Raw genomic sequence first — 20,265 nt, 5'->3', positions numbered from 1 at the left:
TGTTTGCTTTTTCAACAGAGCATATATACACATACATATTGCACATCAGTAGATCACTGAATAAATAATTACAAGATAAAGATTTGAAGTAACCTTTTTTACAGAATTTGCCAAAAGTTTTAACCAGATAACTGAATTACTTGACCATGTTGCAGAGAGTACTTGTAAATGGTAACATTTCAAACACTGTTTAAACAAACAACATTATCACAGGACTGTTTTGTAAATCTCCTTTAATGTTCATTTTATATACTGACTACTGTAAGATCTTATACCTGAACTATAATATAGTAAATATGGCTGACAATTTTGTCCTTGTGTTGTGGTCCACTTCATAACCACGGACCTGTCTTATCAGAGTTTGTTAAGTGGTGTGACACTGAAGGGCTGAGTGCAATGAGTTTCTGACTATATGAGAATTTTTTGGTTACTAGACGTTTATTAGGCATGTCAGAAAGTTGGTGCTTCTTCTGCACCTTCGGGCATTCCTGCCCTTATTCAGTGTCAGCTTGTGCTTTGTGTACAGGCTGTTAAGGTCCTTCCCTGCGCTGTAGTCGCCGATGCACTGATTAAAATGTCGCTTATGATTAAAAACTTTGCCAAAATTCCTGCCAAACATTTTGGCTTTTGGGCCTCCTGTCCTGACGTCCGCTCTCTGTCCAGCGCAGCCGCCTCTGCATTCTTCTTTTCATCTCCCTTTCTGGCTTTGTTCTGGTGCTCCATGAGATGCTCATAGCTTGGGATATTTTTTTATAGCCTAACCCTGCTTTGCATTTCTCCACAACTTTATCCCTGACCTGTCTGGTGTATTCCATGGTTTTCATGATGATGTTTGATCACTAATGTTCTCTAATAAACCTCTGAGGTCTTCACAAAACAGCTATAGTTATACTGAGAATAAATTACACACAGGTGGACTCTATTTCCTAATTTGGTGGTCACACCAAAGCAGTTGGTCACACTGGATGTTATTTAGGGGTATCAGAGTACAGGGGGCTGAATACAGATGCACGGCACACTTTCCAGGTTTTTATTTATTAAAAAATTTGAAAACCATGTATCATTTTCTTTTCACTTCACAATTACTTGCTACTTTGTGTTCGTTTATTACAGAATATCCCCCAAAAATACATTTAAGTTTGTAGATGTAATATGAAACAATGTGGAAAAGTTCAAGGAGTATGAGTATTTTTTCAAGGCCCTGTAACTGACAGTGAAATGCTTTTTTTAACTGCTCTGTCTGTGGCCGAGGAGAGATACAGGGAAGTGGATGCAGTTTAATGAATAAATAAATATGTTATGATGAATGAAGAGGGGATTATACTATACATATATACAATGTACAATTTACAGTTTTTTACAGTTTACAGTTTTTATAGTTTTTTATGATGTTATTGTGTATCTCCTTTAGGATCTCACTCGGTCAGCTTGGGTCCGGGGTTAGAGACAGCTTGAGGTGAGTGCTATGTAGACCAAGAGATATAAGGGCATCTCTCCTGTATGAGATGTGCATCATGGTGCAGAGAGAAGGGTTTTAGAGGGAGAAGAGATGGCGAAAAATAATGCAAAGAGCAGAAAAGAGCGAAAAAAGTGCAAAGCGTGAATGGAGCAGTCATGACGGGAGCTGACCTCATCGGCGCCATCTTGAGAGCGCCATCAATTTCTGTGTCTCTTGTGATTGGCCTTTCACTTTTGTCTCTCCTGATCTCTTCTACCCGTCTCTCCTCATCTTTTCTTTTCCTCTCTTCTTCTGTCTTCTGCTTTTCTCTTTCCCATTCCCTCTCTCCCCTTTGCTTTTTTCTTTTCATCCTCTTCTGTCTCAGTGTCCCATGGGGTGTCCAGGTCCATCTCCTCCACATCAGCCTGGATGTTTTTTTTCCTTCATCACTCCCATCCCCCATCTCCTGCATCAGCTCACACTTGCCGGGAGCTTCAATTTCCAGCAATCTCTGAAATTTCAGTGTCCATCTGCAAGTGTGACGTCTCTGTGTCCATCCTTTCTTCCACCTCAGTTTCTTCACTCCTCTCTCTGTGTACTCTTTTTCCACACATATGAGCTATCTTTTCTGAAGTCTCTGTGTCACTGAAAATCACTGTCCATTTTACAGCTTGCTGTTATTGTTCTGCATTTGTTTGTCCCATGCTTGAGAGGGACAGACTTTGTTTTCTTTCTATCCAGCCCTGCTTTACCTTCCTTCCTCTTTTCTTTACGGTGGTCAATCTCCTCCTCACTCTTTGTGCCTGTAGCGTTTTCTTCATTACTTTCCTTACTCCTCCAGCCTGGCTGCCGCAGAGCAGGCTTTAGTGGGTGTTCCCTGTGGAAAGAGGCGATGAACTTGTGGTCTAATACCTAGGAGGCCGGTATCCACCTGCATTCCTCTGGGCCATACCCCTCCCAGTCCACAAGGTACTGCAAATGTTTATCTCTGCTTCAGGAGTCCATCAGGGTCCTTACCCTGTACGCCAGGCTTCCCTCCACCTCCAGAGGCTTCAGGGCTGATACGTGGAAGGCCCTTGATGCTTGACTGCTCTCCGATACATGACATCGTTAATTTTCCTGGTGATGGCATATGGGCCTTCATACCTCGCAGCCAGCTTCCCCGTAGGACCTGCTCTACCGTCTCTCATGGCTACCCACACCCTCTGCACAAGTGCATACTGTGGGGTCTCTCCCCTTCTCTTATGCTAGGCTGACTGTCATATTTAGCTTCCCAAGTAGTTCCTTCCACACCTGAGACGTAAACTGTGGTCCCCTATCGGAAACGATGTCTTCCAGCAAACCGAACTGTCTGAAGACATGGTGGAAGAGTAAATCTGCTGTTTCCAATGCCGTGGGTAGACCTGATAAGGGAACAAATCAGACCATATTTGAGAATCGATCCACTGTCAGGATTATCGCTTTGCCCTCGGTCACAGGGGGGGTAGGCAGGGGAAGCAACTTACCTGCAGATGGAGTGCATGGCATTTTGCTATGAGCGCACTCCGCACAAGAAGCCACATACCTCACCACGTCCCTGTTCATAGCCAGCCACCAGTAGCGTGCGCCTAACAACTGGGCCATGCGCATGGATCCTGGATGGCCCATTCCCACCAAGGTGTGTGCCCACGCAATGAGGGAGCCACCATGTGGCACGTAGAGGCAGTTGGGTGGACGGGGGGGGGGGGGGGGTAGTAGCAGCTTCAATTTGTCGGTCAACCTCCCAGTTCAGAGATGCCAGGAAGCAGAAGGGAGAAAGAACAGACTCTGAACAGGTCGCCTGAGCTTCCACATTGTACTAGCGAGAGAGCGCATCCGCCCTCATGTTCCTCTCTTCCTGTCTATAGGTAACACAAAAGTTAAACCTGGAAAAGAAGAGTGACCACCGGGTTTGCCTGGAGTTCAGTGTCTTATTGGTCTGGAGGTATTCTAAGTTTTTGTGATCAGTGACCACCTTAAAGGGGAGCCATGCTCCCGCTAGCCAGTGTCTTCACTCTTCGAAAGCAAGTTTCATCGCCAGCAGTTTGCGACCCCATAATTCCTCTCGGTCAGGCTTCCTGGGGAAGCCGACCCCATAATTCCTCTCGGTCAGCTTCCTGGGGAAGTAAGCTATGGTGTACAGCTTACCTTCCTTTTCCTTTTGTGGAGACAGAACTGCGCCCCACTCCCACATCTAACGCATCCATCTCTACCACAAAAGGTCTCCTTGGATCTGGTTGCTGCAGTACCGGCCCGGTGGCAAAAGCGGTTTTTAGCTCCTCGAATGACTTTACCACCTCGGGGTTCCAATTCAAGCGTTTAATCTGCTCCTGGAGCAGATCTGTAAGGGGCTGAGCCAGTGTTCTGAAAGACTTGATAAAACGTCTATAGAAATTAGTGAACCCTATAAAATGCTGCAGAACCCTACATGTGTGTGGTCTCGGCCAGACCTTGACTGCCTCCACCTTACCTGGTTACATACAGACACTGCCATCCTGGATGATGTAATAAAAAAGTTTATTTCCCTGCTGTGGATTCACACTTCTCAACATTGCAGTATAGGAAGTTCCGCAAGAGGGTGAGGAGGACGGAGCACACATCATGAACATGTTGGTCCCAGGAGGAAGAATATATCAGCATATTGTAAATATAAGCGAAGACAGATCTACCCAAAAACTCCCTCAGGACCTCATTAATGTACGCTGGGAAAACAGAGGGTGCCATGGATCTAGTTTGGTCAAATACCTGGCTCCCCTTAGCTGCTCAAGCATGGCTGGAACCTGGGGTAGGGGATACGGGTACCGCACAAGCAGTTTGTTGAGCCCCTGGTAATCCACACAGGGTCTCAAGCCTCCATCCTTTTTTTCACAAAGAAGATGCTGGCAGAGGCTGGAGTGGATTCTCTCATTTAGGGTAGTAGCCTCCTGTTTGCAGGCCAACTCCACCTGCAGATCAGCTCTCAAGCCGTTTAAAAATGCGTCCACCTGAGCTGGTTCATTTCAGCGGGTTCCAGCGGCTAGCATACGAAATTCTATGGCATACTCTGTAGCGGGCCTCAGCCCCTGCCTCACACATAGTAGAGCTTGTCCGCAGAGTCTCCCCGGACATGGTTGGTAAAACACCGCCTTCAGTTCCTGGATGAAAAGCGTAGTTGTTCATCAATGGTGATTAATTGACCACTAAGGCGGTCCCCCAGACATGTACCTTCCCCGTGAACCTGGAGATCATAAACACCACCTTGACGTGATCTGGCAGACAGGGTTGATATCCAAAAAAGAGTTTCCAGAGAACGAATCTCTCCAATCTCCTGCTTCTGCTGCTCCAGTGCTGCCATCTGAGTAGCCAGAAGGTGAGCCCAATCGGAGCTACTTGCCTCACTTCTGGGTGGCTGCACATTCTGTGACATCAGCGGCACAGAAGAAGCGAGAGGCAAGGTCGAGTCAAAGTGCTCATTATTCTCCATTAAACAAAGATCTTAAGAAAGCCCGCAAACAACCAAAAAGGTAATATACGCCGAGGTTCTGGGAAGCAGTGCACTAAGCAGGTGCTCCTGAGGCAGTAGTCGGCTAATGTGCAGCGCCCTCTTCAGGGACCTGCAGGTTTAAATAGCGGGGAAAACAAGAAACAGGTGTATTACATTAAAAGGTAGGCGATTGGAAGCAAGGCAGGATTGTAGTACAACCCCTTTCTGGAGTAGGCGTGTCCCTCCTGGCAGATGACTGACCAGCTGTGACACTCCAATGCCCTCTCCAATCTCTCTCCAAACTATTTTGAAAGTTACAATCTGGGGTAATTTTACATGGGATCAGGAACATCAACATTATACTGTGCCACAGTATCAGATGTAATCATGAAGGTGTTTTACCTTTGCCCAGTTTAATACTGAATGATGAAAAAGGAGCAATGACAAAACCAAAAATGTCCACTTGTGTTGTATGATGGTGCTGTCCCTAAATGTTAAGAAAATTGGAATAAATTATTTACATGTGTGGGTTTCCAATGAGAAAAAAAAAAGATAAATAGAGTGAACAGAGTAATTGTCATTCTTCAATCAAGAAGCCCTGTCACTTCACTTTACCCTCTGCAAGCTCAGTAAACATTCAGGTTTCAGTAATGTCTCCAGTTGTGTTGTGACTTTTGATCTTCTTTCTCTGAAGACAGAGGAATGGCATGACCCTGGATGTTTGACTCTTCTTTAATTATCTAATCATCAAAGGGTGTCAAAGGGTGTCAAAGTATAACTTCCTCCACCTTTGTATCAGAAAATGAATCAAGTAACAAAAATCTGATTGTTCAAACAACTGCTGATAGACTATCGTTTCTCTCTAACTTTGTATAAGCACCTCAGCTGCTTCAGAATCACGTCATGTAAAGTGTTTTTTTTCTTTCTCAACTCATATACTCTGGACTATAGCAACGAGAGAACTCTCTTGGCTTAGTCTGACATAAGAATTTTAAAAGCTATTACATCAGCTTTAATAACCGCTTACAATCACCTGCAACCTGATATGAATTTCTCCCTCCACCTTTACTGCTGTATTTCACAGGCAAACCCACAAACCTCTGTGACACTCAGGGAAAAGATCACATCTGACAGATCAAATCCTTTTGGGACTTTGAGTATCCATGATCATGACTGTCATTACTGCCAAGTTTGGGGGCAGATTGCGCTGCAAGCCTGTAAAGCTTCTACCTAAAGAAAGACCATCATCATGCATGGGTTGTTTTCAACACTGGGTTAAACATTAAGAATTAACAAACCATCAAACAATCCCTGAGGATTAGCGCCTGACCTTTACTACAGATCTTATACATACAGACCTTTAACACACAAATAGGCAGCAGTTAATGCAACTCATGTAACAGGGTTGAGGTGACGACCAGGGTTTATGGAAAGCATATTTTCTCCTTAAATATAGAATGGCAGTTTATTAGCTGCAAACATTTTCATTAAGCCCACAGCCCGAAAATGAAATGGTCTGAAGTAAATTTATAGTCAAACTTAGTATTCTTAATTTAATACCATCATCCTGGTAGCAAAATATTTAATCTTTGGCCATCCTGTGAATTTGAGTGTTTTAAAAAACAAGAACATAAAAAATTTGCTATAATTTCTGGCAGCACAATAGAAATCAGCTTCTGACATCTTGAGCAATGTGACATTATGACTAGAATATATGCATCTGTTTTATTAATAACTGCTATTTTGGTTCTGCAGGAGATGGAGAGGTTTGTTTAGAGCTCAGGGGATGATGGCATTGTGGTGTTTTCACTGGGCTCCATGGTAAAGAACCTCACCAAAGAGAGCACTGACACCATAGCTTCAGCACTCAGGCAGATCCCTCAAAAAGTCTCAGTATACACTGTTAAATGAACCTGTCTCCATTAATTCCAATTAGAGTTGTCTTATGTTCTGCTTTGGTATCTGGAAAGCCTGCGAGTTTTGAATCTAGCTATATTTTTGTTAAAGTTAAATTTGTACAGGTTACAGATGTTGGTCCCAAATATATAAGAAATGATTTCATACTTCATGCAGTGCTACTTGTATCATATTCAGACAGTCATGCCTAGTACTGTTTTTTAAAGCAATCATTTTCTATCTCCACTCATTAGAAGACTACTGTTTAACAGGAACAGATTAGTTCATTTTGTGAAATGTAATGATAAAAAGATTCACTGGATTATACATGGGGTATAGAGTTGAATATTAAGATTAACAAGACTAACAATTCATGTGCACATAACAGCAATCTGGATATAATGGTGAATGTGTTCATGTCATTACAACCATTTTCATTGGTGGATTGTGTAATTTAGGATTGCTGACCTCTCATTGGTCACTGAGCTATTTGCTGCCACTGTTCACTGTATGTGCAGAGTTACCTGGTCATACTACAATCATGACTGCATGTGGGAGAGCTGCCCTCAGTGTTCTGTTCCTGCTCACTGTGACTCAGGCTCCACTGGGTGTGACAGCAGGGAAGATCCTCGTCTGGCCAGCAGAATACAGCCACTGGCTCAACATCAAAGTCATCATAGATGAATTAATAATCAGAGGACACAGTGTGACTGTCATTACCCACAGTGCTACACCTTCTGTAAAGACAACTGAGTCTCCAGGCTACAATGTGGAGGTAATACAGGTGCCTTGCACGAAGCAGGATATCATTGATGCCTTACAGAAATTTATGAAGTATTGGATGTATGATCTGCCAAATGACAATATGATACAGATTTTTCTGAAGATAAAGGAGATAATGGATATGTTTGTGGAACAGAACCACATACTGTGCAGGAAGCTCTTTGCAAATGAAGGCCTTCTAGAAAAGTGGCGTAAGGAACAGTTTGATGTTCTTCTGACAGACCCCATGTCTACATGTGGGGAACTGCTGGCACAGAAGCTGAACCTGCCATTTATCATCAGTCTGAGGTTCTCATTTGGCAGCAGTATGGAGAGACTCTGTGGACAGCTACCAACACCACCCTCCTATGTGCCAGGGGTCAGCCTTGGGTACTCAGATCACATGGGTTTCCTCCAGAGAGTGAAAAACATTTTGTTTCAATTCTCTCAAGATGTGCTGTTTACTCTTGTGAGTGTAGTAAAGTGGGATTATCTCTTCACTGAAGTCATGGGTAAATGTTCCATTTTCTGTTTATAAAATCCTCAGTAAACCTAAATCTGTTTTCTTCCTTAGATTAATCTTGCTCTTCTGACCACACACAATGTATATATACAGGGTATATCGTATGAATACCGTGTTAAAGTCCAGGAAATGCCCAATTTATTTCAACAGTATGCCTTCCTTCCTAATGTAAAATGGGTGCTCCTTATGTTCCGTAAGGCTTACATAAGCTTTACTCTCAGTAGTCAGAAAGCTGAGGCACCTTACACTAGCAACACTGCCTGGGCATGTAAAGATTCGGGGGTTCAGCCCTGAAGTATAACTTTTTAAATCACAGTAGTGCTAAAGTACACTGTTTTAATAAACCTGGGATGAAAAAAAATGATCCAGTCCTGTCATCTAAGCATTCAGCAAAATCAGAGTAATCCAGCTAGCAAGTGAAAGTGATCTGGCAAGCAATATCCCTGGCCAAATGTACACTAGAATTTGTATGTTATATATACCATGTAATCTTTGGAATGGCTCTTTTAAGAGCACATGCATAAATGTGCTGTCAAACAAACATTTACATTTACAGCATGTGGCAGACGCTCTAATACAGAGCGACTTGCAATTGTGCTTTGTTATTTACTCATAGAATACAGCCTAGCCAGTACAGGAGGTTAGAGTACAAGATACCAATGACCTAGAATGCTGTTGAAATGCAGGGATCAATGCTGATGCCTAGAAGTGCAAAATACATAAGCTCTATCTCAGACAACAAGCAGTGCAATAATCAATAAGTACTAATATTTCAGTTAGTCAACATAGGAGCAAGGTCAGTGGTCATTTAAATTGTGGTCATCTATTGTGATATTTGTACATGTGGATTAATATACATTAGTGATTGTTTTGAAGTAACAGAGGGTTACATAGACCTAAATTTGAATTTTATAGCTCTCACTGTCACAGAAATCTGGACATCCCAGGGCCACAAAGACAAGCTTGTAGATTCACAAGTTAATTATAAACATATTAAACAAGCATAAGATCAGGCTATATTTTGTTAATTTGTGTGCAGCCTATGCAATTTTTTTTACCACCCCTGGAGTTAGCCATGTATCTACACTTATAATTTTGTTTTATCAAGATAGAAAACATAAAATCCTGTCAGCACCTACGAACGAGGCTTATCTGGTGCTTAAAATTTGTATCAGTGTGCACTTGACTTTATCACTCTAATTCTCCCTCTTTGCGCCATTATTCAGCTCTGCTTGAGTAGCGTAGAAGTCTATGACAGTGCACTGTGAATGCAGCATGCTATTTGCAGTATTAGAAGCACACTCAGACGGTTCAAAAATGGGACAAATTGGCAAATTTGGTTTGTTTTTAAGCAATGTTTTTTTTTTCATATATTAGTTCTAACATTCACTGAACTAGTTTAGTGTCACAGAAAAATAATAATTATTTATTATGTGTTCCCTGGGTTTTTGTAGTGTTTCTGTGCATGGACAAGTTGTTTTCTGTTTTACAAAGTTGCATTTTTAAAGTTTAATTATGGTGTAATCCATCATGACCACTGTGCTTCCCTGTACACAAGCTTTGTCCCAGCAATCGAGCTTCACCGTTCTCAGTCATGTTGGCTATAGTCAATGTGTAGTGATCTTTGTCCAGCAGCTCTTTGCTTTTCCTGCTTGATCTGTTGAAGGTGCTAATTTATGGTGACATTACCCTGCCAATAATCTAAAGCACATTTTTAAAATGCGAGACCGAGATTCACGAAGCGCTCACTGATCTCGTTTGCTCGCATGCAAAACATACAGTTGCCGATTCAAATTGTCTCTGCTCTCGCTCAGTTTCACTTTGTTATGCTACAAACGTGCTCTCGCACGAACTTGCTCTTCTGCGCACTTAAACTCATCCTGTTCGCTCGAGAATCTTTTATGCTCTCGCGCTACAACGCTGACAAATGTCGTCAGCCAGAAAGACCAATTAAATAGTTCTTGCTGCTCCTCTACGTTCTCATTTTTTAGGAATGGCGGGATTAAAACATCCTCAATGTGTAGCTTCGCCATGGACCGACATGGTTAACGACCCCCAAGTAATGTGTTACACACTCGGTGTACCCCACGTGCTGTCTTTTCTATTCCATTTTGCATACAGTATTGAGCAACCGTGGACAGATGCCAGCTCCGCCATCATATGCCCCTGCGGTCGCCACCCAGGGGCGTCTCACAGACCACATGAACTTCACTGAGCCATTAGAGAACGTACATTACTCACACAGCAAAATCCAGACACCACGTGCGGCAAACATTTGATAAGCATTACACCAAGATGAAGGTATAACCGCTTCGTTGCCTTATCAGTAAATGTAATGTTGATACGTTATTATCAAGTATGTTCTATACCTTAGAAATGATTTTAACACAATTATCTGTAGAGACTCCACATTGAATTTTGGGTAACTGTAGTCATAAGTTGGAGGCCATGGGGACTCAGTGGTGCATCAAGAACTGCAAATCTTAATTAATAACACTGATCAAGCCCACAGCCTATCACTCAATGAAAACAAATTGCTGAAAGTTTTTGCCAGTGTTATATTTTGTTTGGATTAATATTTGGTCCAAAAATAGGAATGCCTCCTTAATTTAGTTTTAGCTTTAGTTTGATTCACACACATACTCCCACAGAAAAATATCCACAAATGAAGAGACAATAGCAGTCACTGCTGACTCCTTATTCGGTACCTTTGAAAACAAAGCTGAATTTAGACATGAATAAATTGACACTTGGATTTGCAACTGTAACAGAGACTATATTGACACGAACAATCAATTTTTTACATGTAATCTAGGTTTAATATTTGTAGTGGTATATCTTTAAATTGTTCAAATTTCAAATTTCTTATTCGCATTCTTTAAAAGTTGCTGAATACTATTTTACAGTGTCCAGGTATGTGCATGGAGGTACTGCATCAGAGTTAGTAATGCAGTCTAGGGCTGCCAAGTCATATGGACCTAACTAGGTTATGTCACGTTACGGCCCCGCCCCCATCTCAAACGTCTTCATGTGTGCGTGTTCGTCTGTGTTGCCACGCCCTATCTTGTTGTCTACCTGTTCTGTGTTCTGTGTTATGTGTAATCGTCTTGAGTGTATATATGTCTCCTGTGTTGTAGTATGTGTTGTTGGTGTTTAAGGTGTACAGAGCGTGAATGTTGTGTTTTATGTACTAATCGTGTGTAATAAACGTCAGTTTAATCATGCCTCTTCCCCGCATTCTGTTTGCAACGAATCGTCACATGTTATTTATTGTCTTTAGTTTGTTGAAATACCAGTGCTTGGCATTGCGAGTTAATTACTCTTTCTTTCTTTCCCTTTCCCCTTATCCATCTCTCATCATTACATTTAAGCTTTTTAGCCAATCAACGAAAGGTATGCAGATAACATTAACCACCACAGGAGGCACAAGTAAACAGAACACGTTGCTCACAAGAAAGTGCCGCCATCCAGACATACAATATGTTGTAACCTACAGCACTGCATACCTTCGCATGCTCCATTTCCATAATCCAACATGCTCTTAATGTTAAGACTAAAGAAATACTTTTATATGAAGGTGTTATTCAAGACTGCATCCTGATATGAGTTTGTCTGTTCACCTTTGCTCCTGTAACTTCACAGGCAAACCCACAACCCTGTGCGAGACTATAGGAAAGGCCGACATCTGGCTGATCAGATCCTATTTGAGGACTTTGAGTATCCACGACCATTCCTTCCAAACTTCAAATTTGTGGGCGGATTGCACTGCAAGCCTGCGAAGCCGCTACCTAAAGTAAGATTATCATTGTTATAAGACCATTAGGTGGCATTTTTCTTCTGTTAGTGGTTCAAGAATTTGCCTTTGGATCAGCAAGTAGGACTACATTTCATCTATAAAAGCCCAGAGGGTTGTGGACTCTGTTGCTTCCTTAGCGATTACTAAATTCATTCTTTATTCATGTAAATGTTGCTTACTGCTTCTTTATCTGTTTGTATTTTACATCAACTTATGTCTTTTGTTTCCTTGAAGCTGGAGTAGGTAATTTGTTTTAGTATTTTTGTTTACATCCCATTAACAATCAATAAATCAAATGCTATGATGATAAGAAGAAAAAATAATTATTTGTGGCAGCTGCAGAACTATAAAAAATTTCAATAGTTTCATTCAAATGACAAGAATACACATGGGAAATACGTGTGGGAAAACTGAACAGATGAACCAGTGTGATTAGCTTAATCCAATTAATTTGAATTGAGTACTTCCTGGCTTCAACCAGTGCTGCTGTGGCAGGAACAAAGTCAGGAAAAGGTAGCTGTAACAATAGTAATGAAGAGAGATGTAGGTGATGAGGAGGAAAACAGCAGCCAACATGCTTCTGTGGGAGAGAATGGACAGGTGTTAAAATGCATCTGCTCACAAGTGGACAGTGCTAAATACAAGTGTAAACGACCACCAAGACGGATTGTGATTAGATCACTTAAATCACTTGCCAAGATTGTCAAGGTATTTGACCACATATCTTTTATAATGTAAATGAAAATGCATCCGGATGTGTCCTTAACATGGCAGTATTGTAGGCAGTAACGCACCAACCTTCGGAGTGCTTGTCTGTCCTGCTTGGTGCTGTTCCCAAACCAGACTGTGATGTTCCCTGTGAGGATGCTCTCGATAGTGCAGGTATAGAAGTTCCGCAGTACCTTGGAGGGCAGTTTGAAGTCTCTTAGGCGTCTGAGGTGGTAAAGACACTGACGAGCCTTCTTTGCCAGGGAGTTGGTGTGGCGGGACCAGGACAGGTCCTGCGAGATATGAACACCAAGGTACCTGAAACTATCTACCCTCTCCATCGTGGTTCCACTGATCCTCACAGGTTGGTAGTGCCACTCCTGCTTCTTGCTGCAATCCACGATCAGCTCCTTTGTTTTGCTGATGTTTAGGAGGAGATTATTTTCCTGGCACCAGTTTTCCAGGTGTTTAATCTCCTCCAGGTAGGCCCTCTCATCGTTGTCCGAGATCAGGCCCATGACAACGGTATCGTCAGCAAACTTGACAATGATGGTGGAGCTGGAAGTGGCTGTGCAGTCGTAGGTGTACAGTGAGTAGAGCAGGGGGCTTAGGACACAACCCTGAGGAGCTCCAGTGCTGAGGGTGAGGGTGGATGAGACACAGTTGCCCACCCGTACTGATTGTGGTCTGTCTGTTAGGAAGTTGGAGATCCAGTCGCACAGGGATGTGTGCAGTCCTAGATCCTCCAACTTAGTAGTGAGTAGGGAGGGGATGATGGTGTTAAATGCTGAACTGTAGTCTACAAATAGCATTTTAACATAATTACCCCTCCCTTTGTCCAGGTGGGTCAGTGTGGTGTGGAGTAGATGTGCAATTGCATCATCAGTGGAGCGGTTGTGGCGGTATGCAAACTGCAGTGGGTCCATGGAGGCTGGCAGTGAAGATGTGATGAAATCTCTGACTAGCTTCTCAAAACACTTCATCACAACTGATGTGAGGGCAACAGGGCAGTAGTCATTGAGGCCGGAGGGTTGAGGTTTCTTTGGGACGGGAACAATGGTCTAACGATTGAAGCAGGATTGGATGATACAGTGCGTCAGGAAGAGATTGAAGATGTCGGTGAATACTGGGGCTAGCTGGTCTGCGCAGGCTTTGAGGACTCTCCCGCAGATACCATCTGGTTCCGCCGCCTTCCTGGTATTCACTCTTTTGAACACTCTCCTCACATCACTCTCTGTGATGATGAGAGGGCGCTGTTCTATGGTGGGCTCTGCGCATGTGCCGTTGGCTGCGCCGATAGCACCATTAGCGTTGTTAGCGTAAGCGCTGTTAGCATTAGCGCTGCTAGATGTAGCCTCGAAGTGAGCGAAGAATGTGTTCAGCTCGTCCGTCGGAGACTCATCCGCACTCATCAGTCCGGAGGGTGGGCTCCTGTAGTTCGTGATCGTCTGTAGTCCCTGCCACAGGGATCTAGAGCCACTCTGCTGGAACTGTGATTCTAGTTTCCTCCCATAGCGCCGCTTCGCTGCCCTCACCACCCTGCGCACTCCGTATGCTGCAGACTTGTACTCCTCCATGTTCCTGCTGATGATCCCCGTGTTGTAGACAGCAGTGCGAGAGTTCAGAGCCTCGTGGATGGTTTTGTCCACCCAGATGGTGGTTCTTGGAATCGTGTCGTCCACCAGTTTTCCAATAAACCCTACTACTGCCTCCGTAAACTCACTGACATCATCAGTGCACCGGAACATGTCCCAGTCTGCGTCATCCAGAACGTCCTGCAGAGCGTCCACCAATTGGTCTGTTCAGCGCACGACCTCCCTCTGAACCGCAGCTTCCCGTTTCAGACTTTGTTTATATTTTGGTAGGAGGAAGATGGCGACGTGGTCCGACTTACCAAATGGTGGATGAGCTAGTGCCTTGTAGCTGTCCTTGTATGGGGTGTAGCAGTGGTCGAGTGTCCTTTTTTCCCTGGTGGGGAAGGTTACGTGCTGGTAAAGGTTGGACATTGCACACTTGAGGTTAGCGCTGTTGAAATCCCCAACCATGATAAGTGCAGCGTCCCGGTGTTGTGCCTGAAACTGTGTGAGAGCTTCATGAAGTTCATACAGTGCAGTGTCCATGTTGGCCTGAGATAGGATGTACACAGTGTTGATGATGACCGACGTGAACTCCCGAGGAAGGTAGAAAGGATGAAACTTGAGGGAAAACAGCTCCAGGTTGGGTGAGCAGGAGCAGGTGAGAGTAACAACATTGGCATTGTTGCACCATCTGTTGTTTACCATCACACACACTCCACCGTGTCTTGACTTCCGCGAATTTGCCGTCCTGTCCACGCGGTGAACCGAGAAGAACTCAGCTGGCTGGATGGCGTGGCTCGGTACCGCTGGTTTCAGCCACAACTCAGTGAAGCAGAGGAGGTTGCAGTCCCGAATGTTCCTGTGGAACTTTATCCTGGCCCGGAGATCGTCGAGCTTGTTGTCCAGAGACTGAACATTGGCTAGTAGGATGCTAGGTAAGGGAAGCATTGCGTCCTTTGTTCTCCCTCAGGATCTCTGTTGGCCATCTTGTGTCCGGGGTTAGAGATGGTTTGAGGTGAGTGCTATGTAGATTAAGAGAAATAAGAGCATCTCTGCTGTAAGAGATATGTGTCGTGGTGTAAGAAGGGCTGTGGAGAAATCAGGGGTAGCGGGAAGAGCGAAAAGAGCGAAGAAGATAGCGAAAAGAACGAAAAAAGTGCCAGGTGTGGACGGAGCAGTCGTGCCGGCTGCCGACTTCACTGGCGCCATCTTGCATCTACCTCTGTAGTAGGATGATTTTGCAGCTGTTACTTCCAGTGAGAACTTGGAATGAGAACTTGGAGAACTTGGTATGAGCTGAGGTCTGAATCTAGGTAAGTTTTCCCCTGTGGCAGCAGAGTGTTTCTTTTAGCCACAGGGCAGGTGGGGAAGATCTTGCAGCTCTAGAGGAGAGAGGGCACAAAAGATTAATCGATGAGAGTGTAGAAAGGAAAGTATTAGTAACTGAATCCAGTTACTCAGGGTCAGAGACAGGGTGAGGAAGGGTGGACAAAACAGTAGAAGTAATAGAAGAGGGAGTGATGGAGTGCAGATCACGAGAGAAGGAGGAAGAACATGTTGGGGAGGTATGGATGGAAAGAGAAGGTAGGAGAAAGAGAAGGAAAGTGGCCTGAGAGGTGGAGGGGGTGACTGCGATCTCTGATGTTGTGGTGGTCTGGGTGAAAAACAGGTCCAAAATATTGCCTGCTCTGTGAATTGGAGGAGACTGGTTGAGGACAAGGTGAAATGATGTCAACAGCAGAAGAAATGGAAAGAGCAGAGAAGGAAAGTAGAGTGAAATGCCAGTTTTGAGACAATAATAAAGTTGTCCTACCACCCCTGCCGAGACACCTCAGAGAATGGGTGAATGAAAAGGCAGAGGATAGGGCTAATGGAGTCACTGAGTTCTCAGGGATGATTAAGGTCTCTGTTATAGCCAGGAAGTGTAGCAAGTGGAGGGATGCTAGGGACAACCACGATCTGTGATTGTGCAGAACATTGAGAGTAAATAAGGTTGTTGAGATTGCAGCATCTACGATGATAGTATCTAGGAGATCATTGGGCTATATAGACAGGAATTTCAGATTGACACATTTCAGATTGGAAAGATGATAGGTTTCTGGACGTATGTGATGAAAATTTGAGAAAGTGTAAGAAAAAAGGAAGATGAGTTTGAGAGGTCTGGTCTCAATGTAGATGAGGAACTAAAAGAAAAGCACAAAAAAAAGGCTTCTACAGGTGCTGATAACCGCTGCGCATGTATACATCTGGAGCGGAGTCATCCTAATTGAACAGTTCAGTGTTGTGTCCACCCCCCAATTCACACCTAGGACCAAGGTGAAACTACACCTGCAGCAAATAATTACAGCTAACATCAAACAAGCAACTAAAGACAAGTTCAGAGAAGAAGCCTTGATTTTAACAGAATCTAAGGAAAAGTAAGTAAACTCAAAGTTTACCTTAACCAACCAGAAATCAATCCAAGAGAAAAAAAAACATAGCAGATTCATATCCAGAGAAACTTTCAAAAGCGCTATATTTGTCTCTTTATGTATCCTTAGCTTGCAAAATTATGTTGGAGTCAAAAAATACCCTTAAACAGTGCTGAAACCTAGAATGAGAGCTACAATACTATATAATACAGTACAAGTTGAGAGCAATTGCTAAACAAGACAGATCAAGTGTAAATATAAAATCTTCTAACAAGTGCCTGGTTAGGATTATTTAAAGTGCTTTTCAACAACAAAAAAAAAAGATGCTGTTTTGGAGGCATGGATGCATTCATTTATTCAGATGACCAGTGGATAACCTTGGATTTTGACTTCTGCCATCAAGTAAGAGGGAGCAGGGCCATTTTTGGTCTTATAGGCAATCATCAGAGTTTTAAATCAAATACAAGCAGCAACAGGAAGCCAGTGAATTGAACAGAGTAATGGAGAGACATCGGACAATTTAGGAGTGTTGAAGACCACCCATGCAGGATAGAAATGGTAGGAGAATCCATGGGAGGGGATAATATCACCAAAGGAGCACGTGTACAGAAACGAGAGGGAAACCAAGAACTGGGCCTTGTTGGACACTGCTGGAGAGTCTACATTGAGATAATGTGGAGTCCCTCCATGTTATCTGATAAGAGAGTCCCTCTAAGTAGGACTCAAACCATTTCCATCCTGAGCAGTGACTCCTAGGTCAAGGAAAACTGACAGCTAAATCCTGTTGTTCACATCAAACATACTAACTAACATATTAACTGGGAGGATCCAGGTAGCAAAAACATCGGTAAAATCAAGACCTCCTGTGATATGTGGTGTGATGCTTGTGTTAAAAACAATTAATGTCTGTAAAGGATCTTATTCTGTGCTGTGAAAGCTACAGAAATCATGTGTCTGCTACCAGCAGTCAGGAATTTATATGTGTCGGTCTTATTAATAACATAATTTTTTTGGTAATGTAGGAGATAGAGGCGTTTGTTCAGAGTTCAGGAGATGATGGCATTGTGGTGTTTTCACTGGGCTCCATGGTAAAGAACCTCACCAAAGAGAGAGCCAATACCATCGCTTCAGCACTTGGGCAGATCCCTCAAAAGGTCATGGTTTGCACTGTTAAGTGATACTGTCTTCATTTATTCCAATTAGAGCTGTCTAAAATTCTGCTTTGGCATCTTAATATAGTACAGTTTCATTTTAGATATTAAAGCTTCTGTTCAAGTGGTGATTATCATGATCTTTGGAAAAAAAAACTAATGAACAGCATTAAATTCTGTTTCATTGCTCTTCTGTCAATATTTGATTACTCTCATTATATGGTTTCTTGCCCTTTTCGCCAAATTATCTGACTCTTGTTTAACATTGCAATCTTTCTAAGAACGAATGCCATATCATTTATATCATTTGTTGAAGAAATAGAGAATAATAAATACATTTGTGGTGTGTTAGTATTAGTATTGAATAAATTGATGTTTTACTTGAATTATTGTTAATGTAGCAAAGTCTAGTCAAAGATTTTCCCATTGTTTGCTTTCTGGATATTTGTTTTCTGATTCTAATTCCAGGTCTTGTGGAGATATACAGGAGAGAAGCCAGACACTCTCACTCCTAATACAAGACTGTATGAGTGGATTCCCCAGAATGATTTGCTAGGTAAATACGTTTTGTCATGTGTCTATATACTACAATGTGTTTTAGTATGTGGTCCCTAATGTATACGATGTGCATCCGATAGGACATCCTAAAACCAAGGCCTTTATCACCCATGGTGGGACTAATGGGCTGTATGAAGCTATTTACCATGGAGTCCCAATGGTGGGTTTACCACTGTTTGCTGATCAGCCAGATAACATGAACCACATGAGAAGAAAGGGAGCAGCTGTAATGCTTGACATCAACAAAATGGAGTCCAAAGACCTGAAGGAGGCTCTCACTGATGTTATGCACAATTCATTGTAAGTTCTTATTGTGATTTACATAATAGTAGATATATTAAGATCTACTGACCACCCTTTAAGTGCAACATTTAAATAATTTAGCTGTAGTTCTGATCTTTTATGGAACAGCTTATCCATAATTATACACACTTTATGTTGGCACACTGGGAGTATCCCATGTAGCAGCTGTGACACTGTTTTAGTTGTTTTTCACTGAGGTATTGATGAAAGATGTCCTAGTTTCAATCCATGTACATTTCATTAGGTACAAAGAGAACATAATGAGACTCTCCCAGATCCACCATGATCAACCTATGAAGCCTCTGGACCAGGCTGTCTTCTGGATCGAGTATGTGATGCGGAACAAGGGGGCCAAGCACCTGAGAGTAGAAGCCCATAACCTCACCTGGTACCAGTACCACTGCTTGGACGTGGCTGCCTTTTTACTCTCCATAACTGCACTGGTCATGTTCATCTTTGTGAAAACATGCAGTTGGATCTTCCGTAAATGTTTAAGAAGAACCACAACAAAGAAGAAGAGAGAGTGAATAAGTTAGTGTATATAATTGTATTATTAATTATGGAATAATTGTACATGTGTTTGGGAGCTTCAACATTATACTGTGCCACAGTATCAGCTATAATCATGAAGGTGTTTTACCTTTGCCCAGTTTAATACTGAATGATGAACCAAGAGCAATGACAAAACCAAATATGCCCACTTGATGGTGCTTTCCCTAAATGTTAAGTTTCCAACATGAGGGCTGTGTGTGAATTCACAACTAACAACAGAACCTGCTGTGTATATATAGTGTCAATCAGGTTATACTAGCAAAATGTGAGTTAGTGCTACAGGGATTTACAGCATCTTGGAGGACTCTGGAATGTGTAATCCATATAAAACCATCTGGAGGCTGAAGTTGTGACACCCCACAGTGTAGTGGAGACAATCCTTGAGACAGATGCATCCTCCTGGGAGATTCCAGATCATGGCGCAGCATTTACTGAGCTGAAACTTTAATACTTTATCTAGTTTTAAATCCTTGAACAATCTGCTGGACTATAAACCCAGTATCCAAACAAATGTGTTTTATTAATAATTTATAATTTCATCAGTACTCTGTCGTTCTGTAAATCACATGGTACAACTGGTAGAACAAGATACTGGATACATCAAGTTCATGGGTCTGTTTCTGCAGGAGCACACATACTCACATACAAGTCACTCTGGATAACAGCATCTGTCAAATGCTGTAAAATCACAGTTGAGGTCTAGAGATTTTATCCATGTCTTGTGTTTAAAAAAAATCTATGACTGACAATTTTAGCTTTCATATTTAAATTAATTATTGTATTCTGTGTATTTAGAAAGATTTGATAAAAGTATTAACTTCCTGTTTGCTTTTTCAAGAGCATATATAAACATACATATTGAACATCAGTAGATCACTGAATAAATCATTGCAAGATAAAGATTTGAATAAGTAACCTTTTGTACAGAATTTACCAAAAATATTAACCAAATAACTGAATTACTTGACCATGTTGCTTTATACTTAAATTAAACCTCTGATTGGAATTGTGGATTTACATATACTACTAGCATAGAATCATTTTCAGTAATGAATATGTTGGTATATGTTTGTGAGGTAAAGTTTTTGCTGGTTAAGAAATATTTAAAA

The 20,265-nt window shown here is 42.4% G+C and overlaps 1 protein-coding gene across 1 annotated transcript; it reads left to right on the top strand.

Moving 5' to 3' along the window:
• Window positions 1–7,356: 7,356 nt before the first annotated feature.
• Window positions 7,357–19,131, top strand: LOC113567898 (UDP-glucuronosyltransferase 2C1-like). The gene is given in 7 exon segments (XM_035527286.1): window positions 7,357–8,089; window positions 11,743–11,807; window positions 11,810–11,893; window positions 17,615–17,746; window positions 18,212–18,299; window positions 18,382–18,601; window positions 18,849–19,131. Coding segments are annotated over 7 exon segments (1,605 nt in total).
• Window positions 19,132–20,265: the final 1,134 nt, after the last annotated feature.

Source organism: Electrophorus electricus, chromosome 6, assembly GCF_013358815.1.
Source record: "Electrophorus electricus isolate fEleEle1 chromosome 6, fEleEle1.pri, whole genome shotgun sequence".
Classification (NCBI taxonomy): domain Eukaryota; kingdom Metazoa; phylum Chordata; class Actinopteri; order Gymnotiformes; family Gymnotidae; genus Electrophorus; species Electrophorus electricus.
The sequence above is the reverse complement of the archived record's forward strand: the minus strand, read 5'-3'. Positions and strand labels throughout refer to the sequence as shown.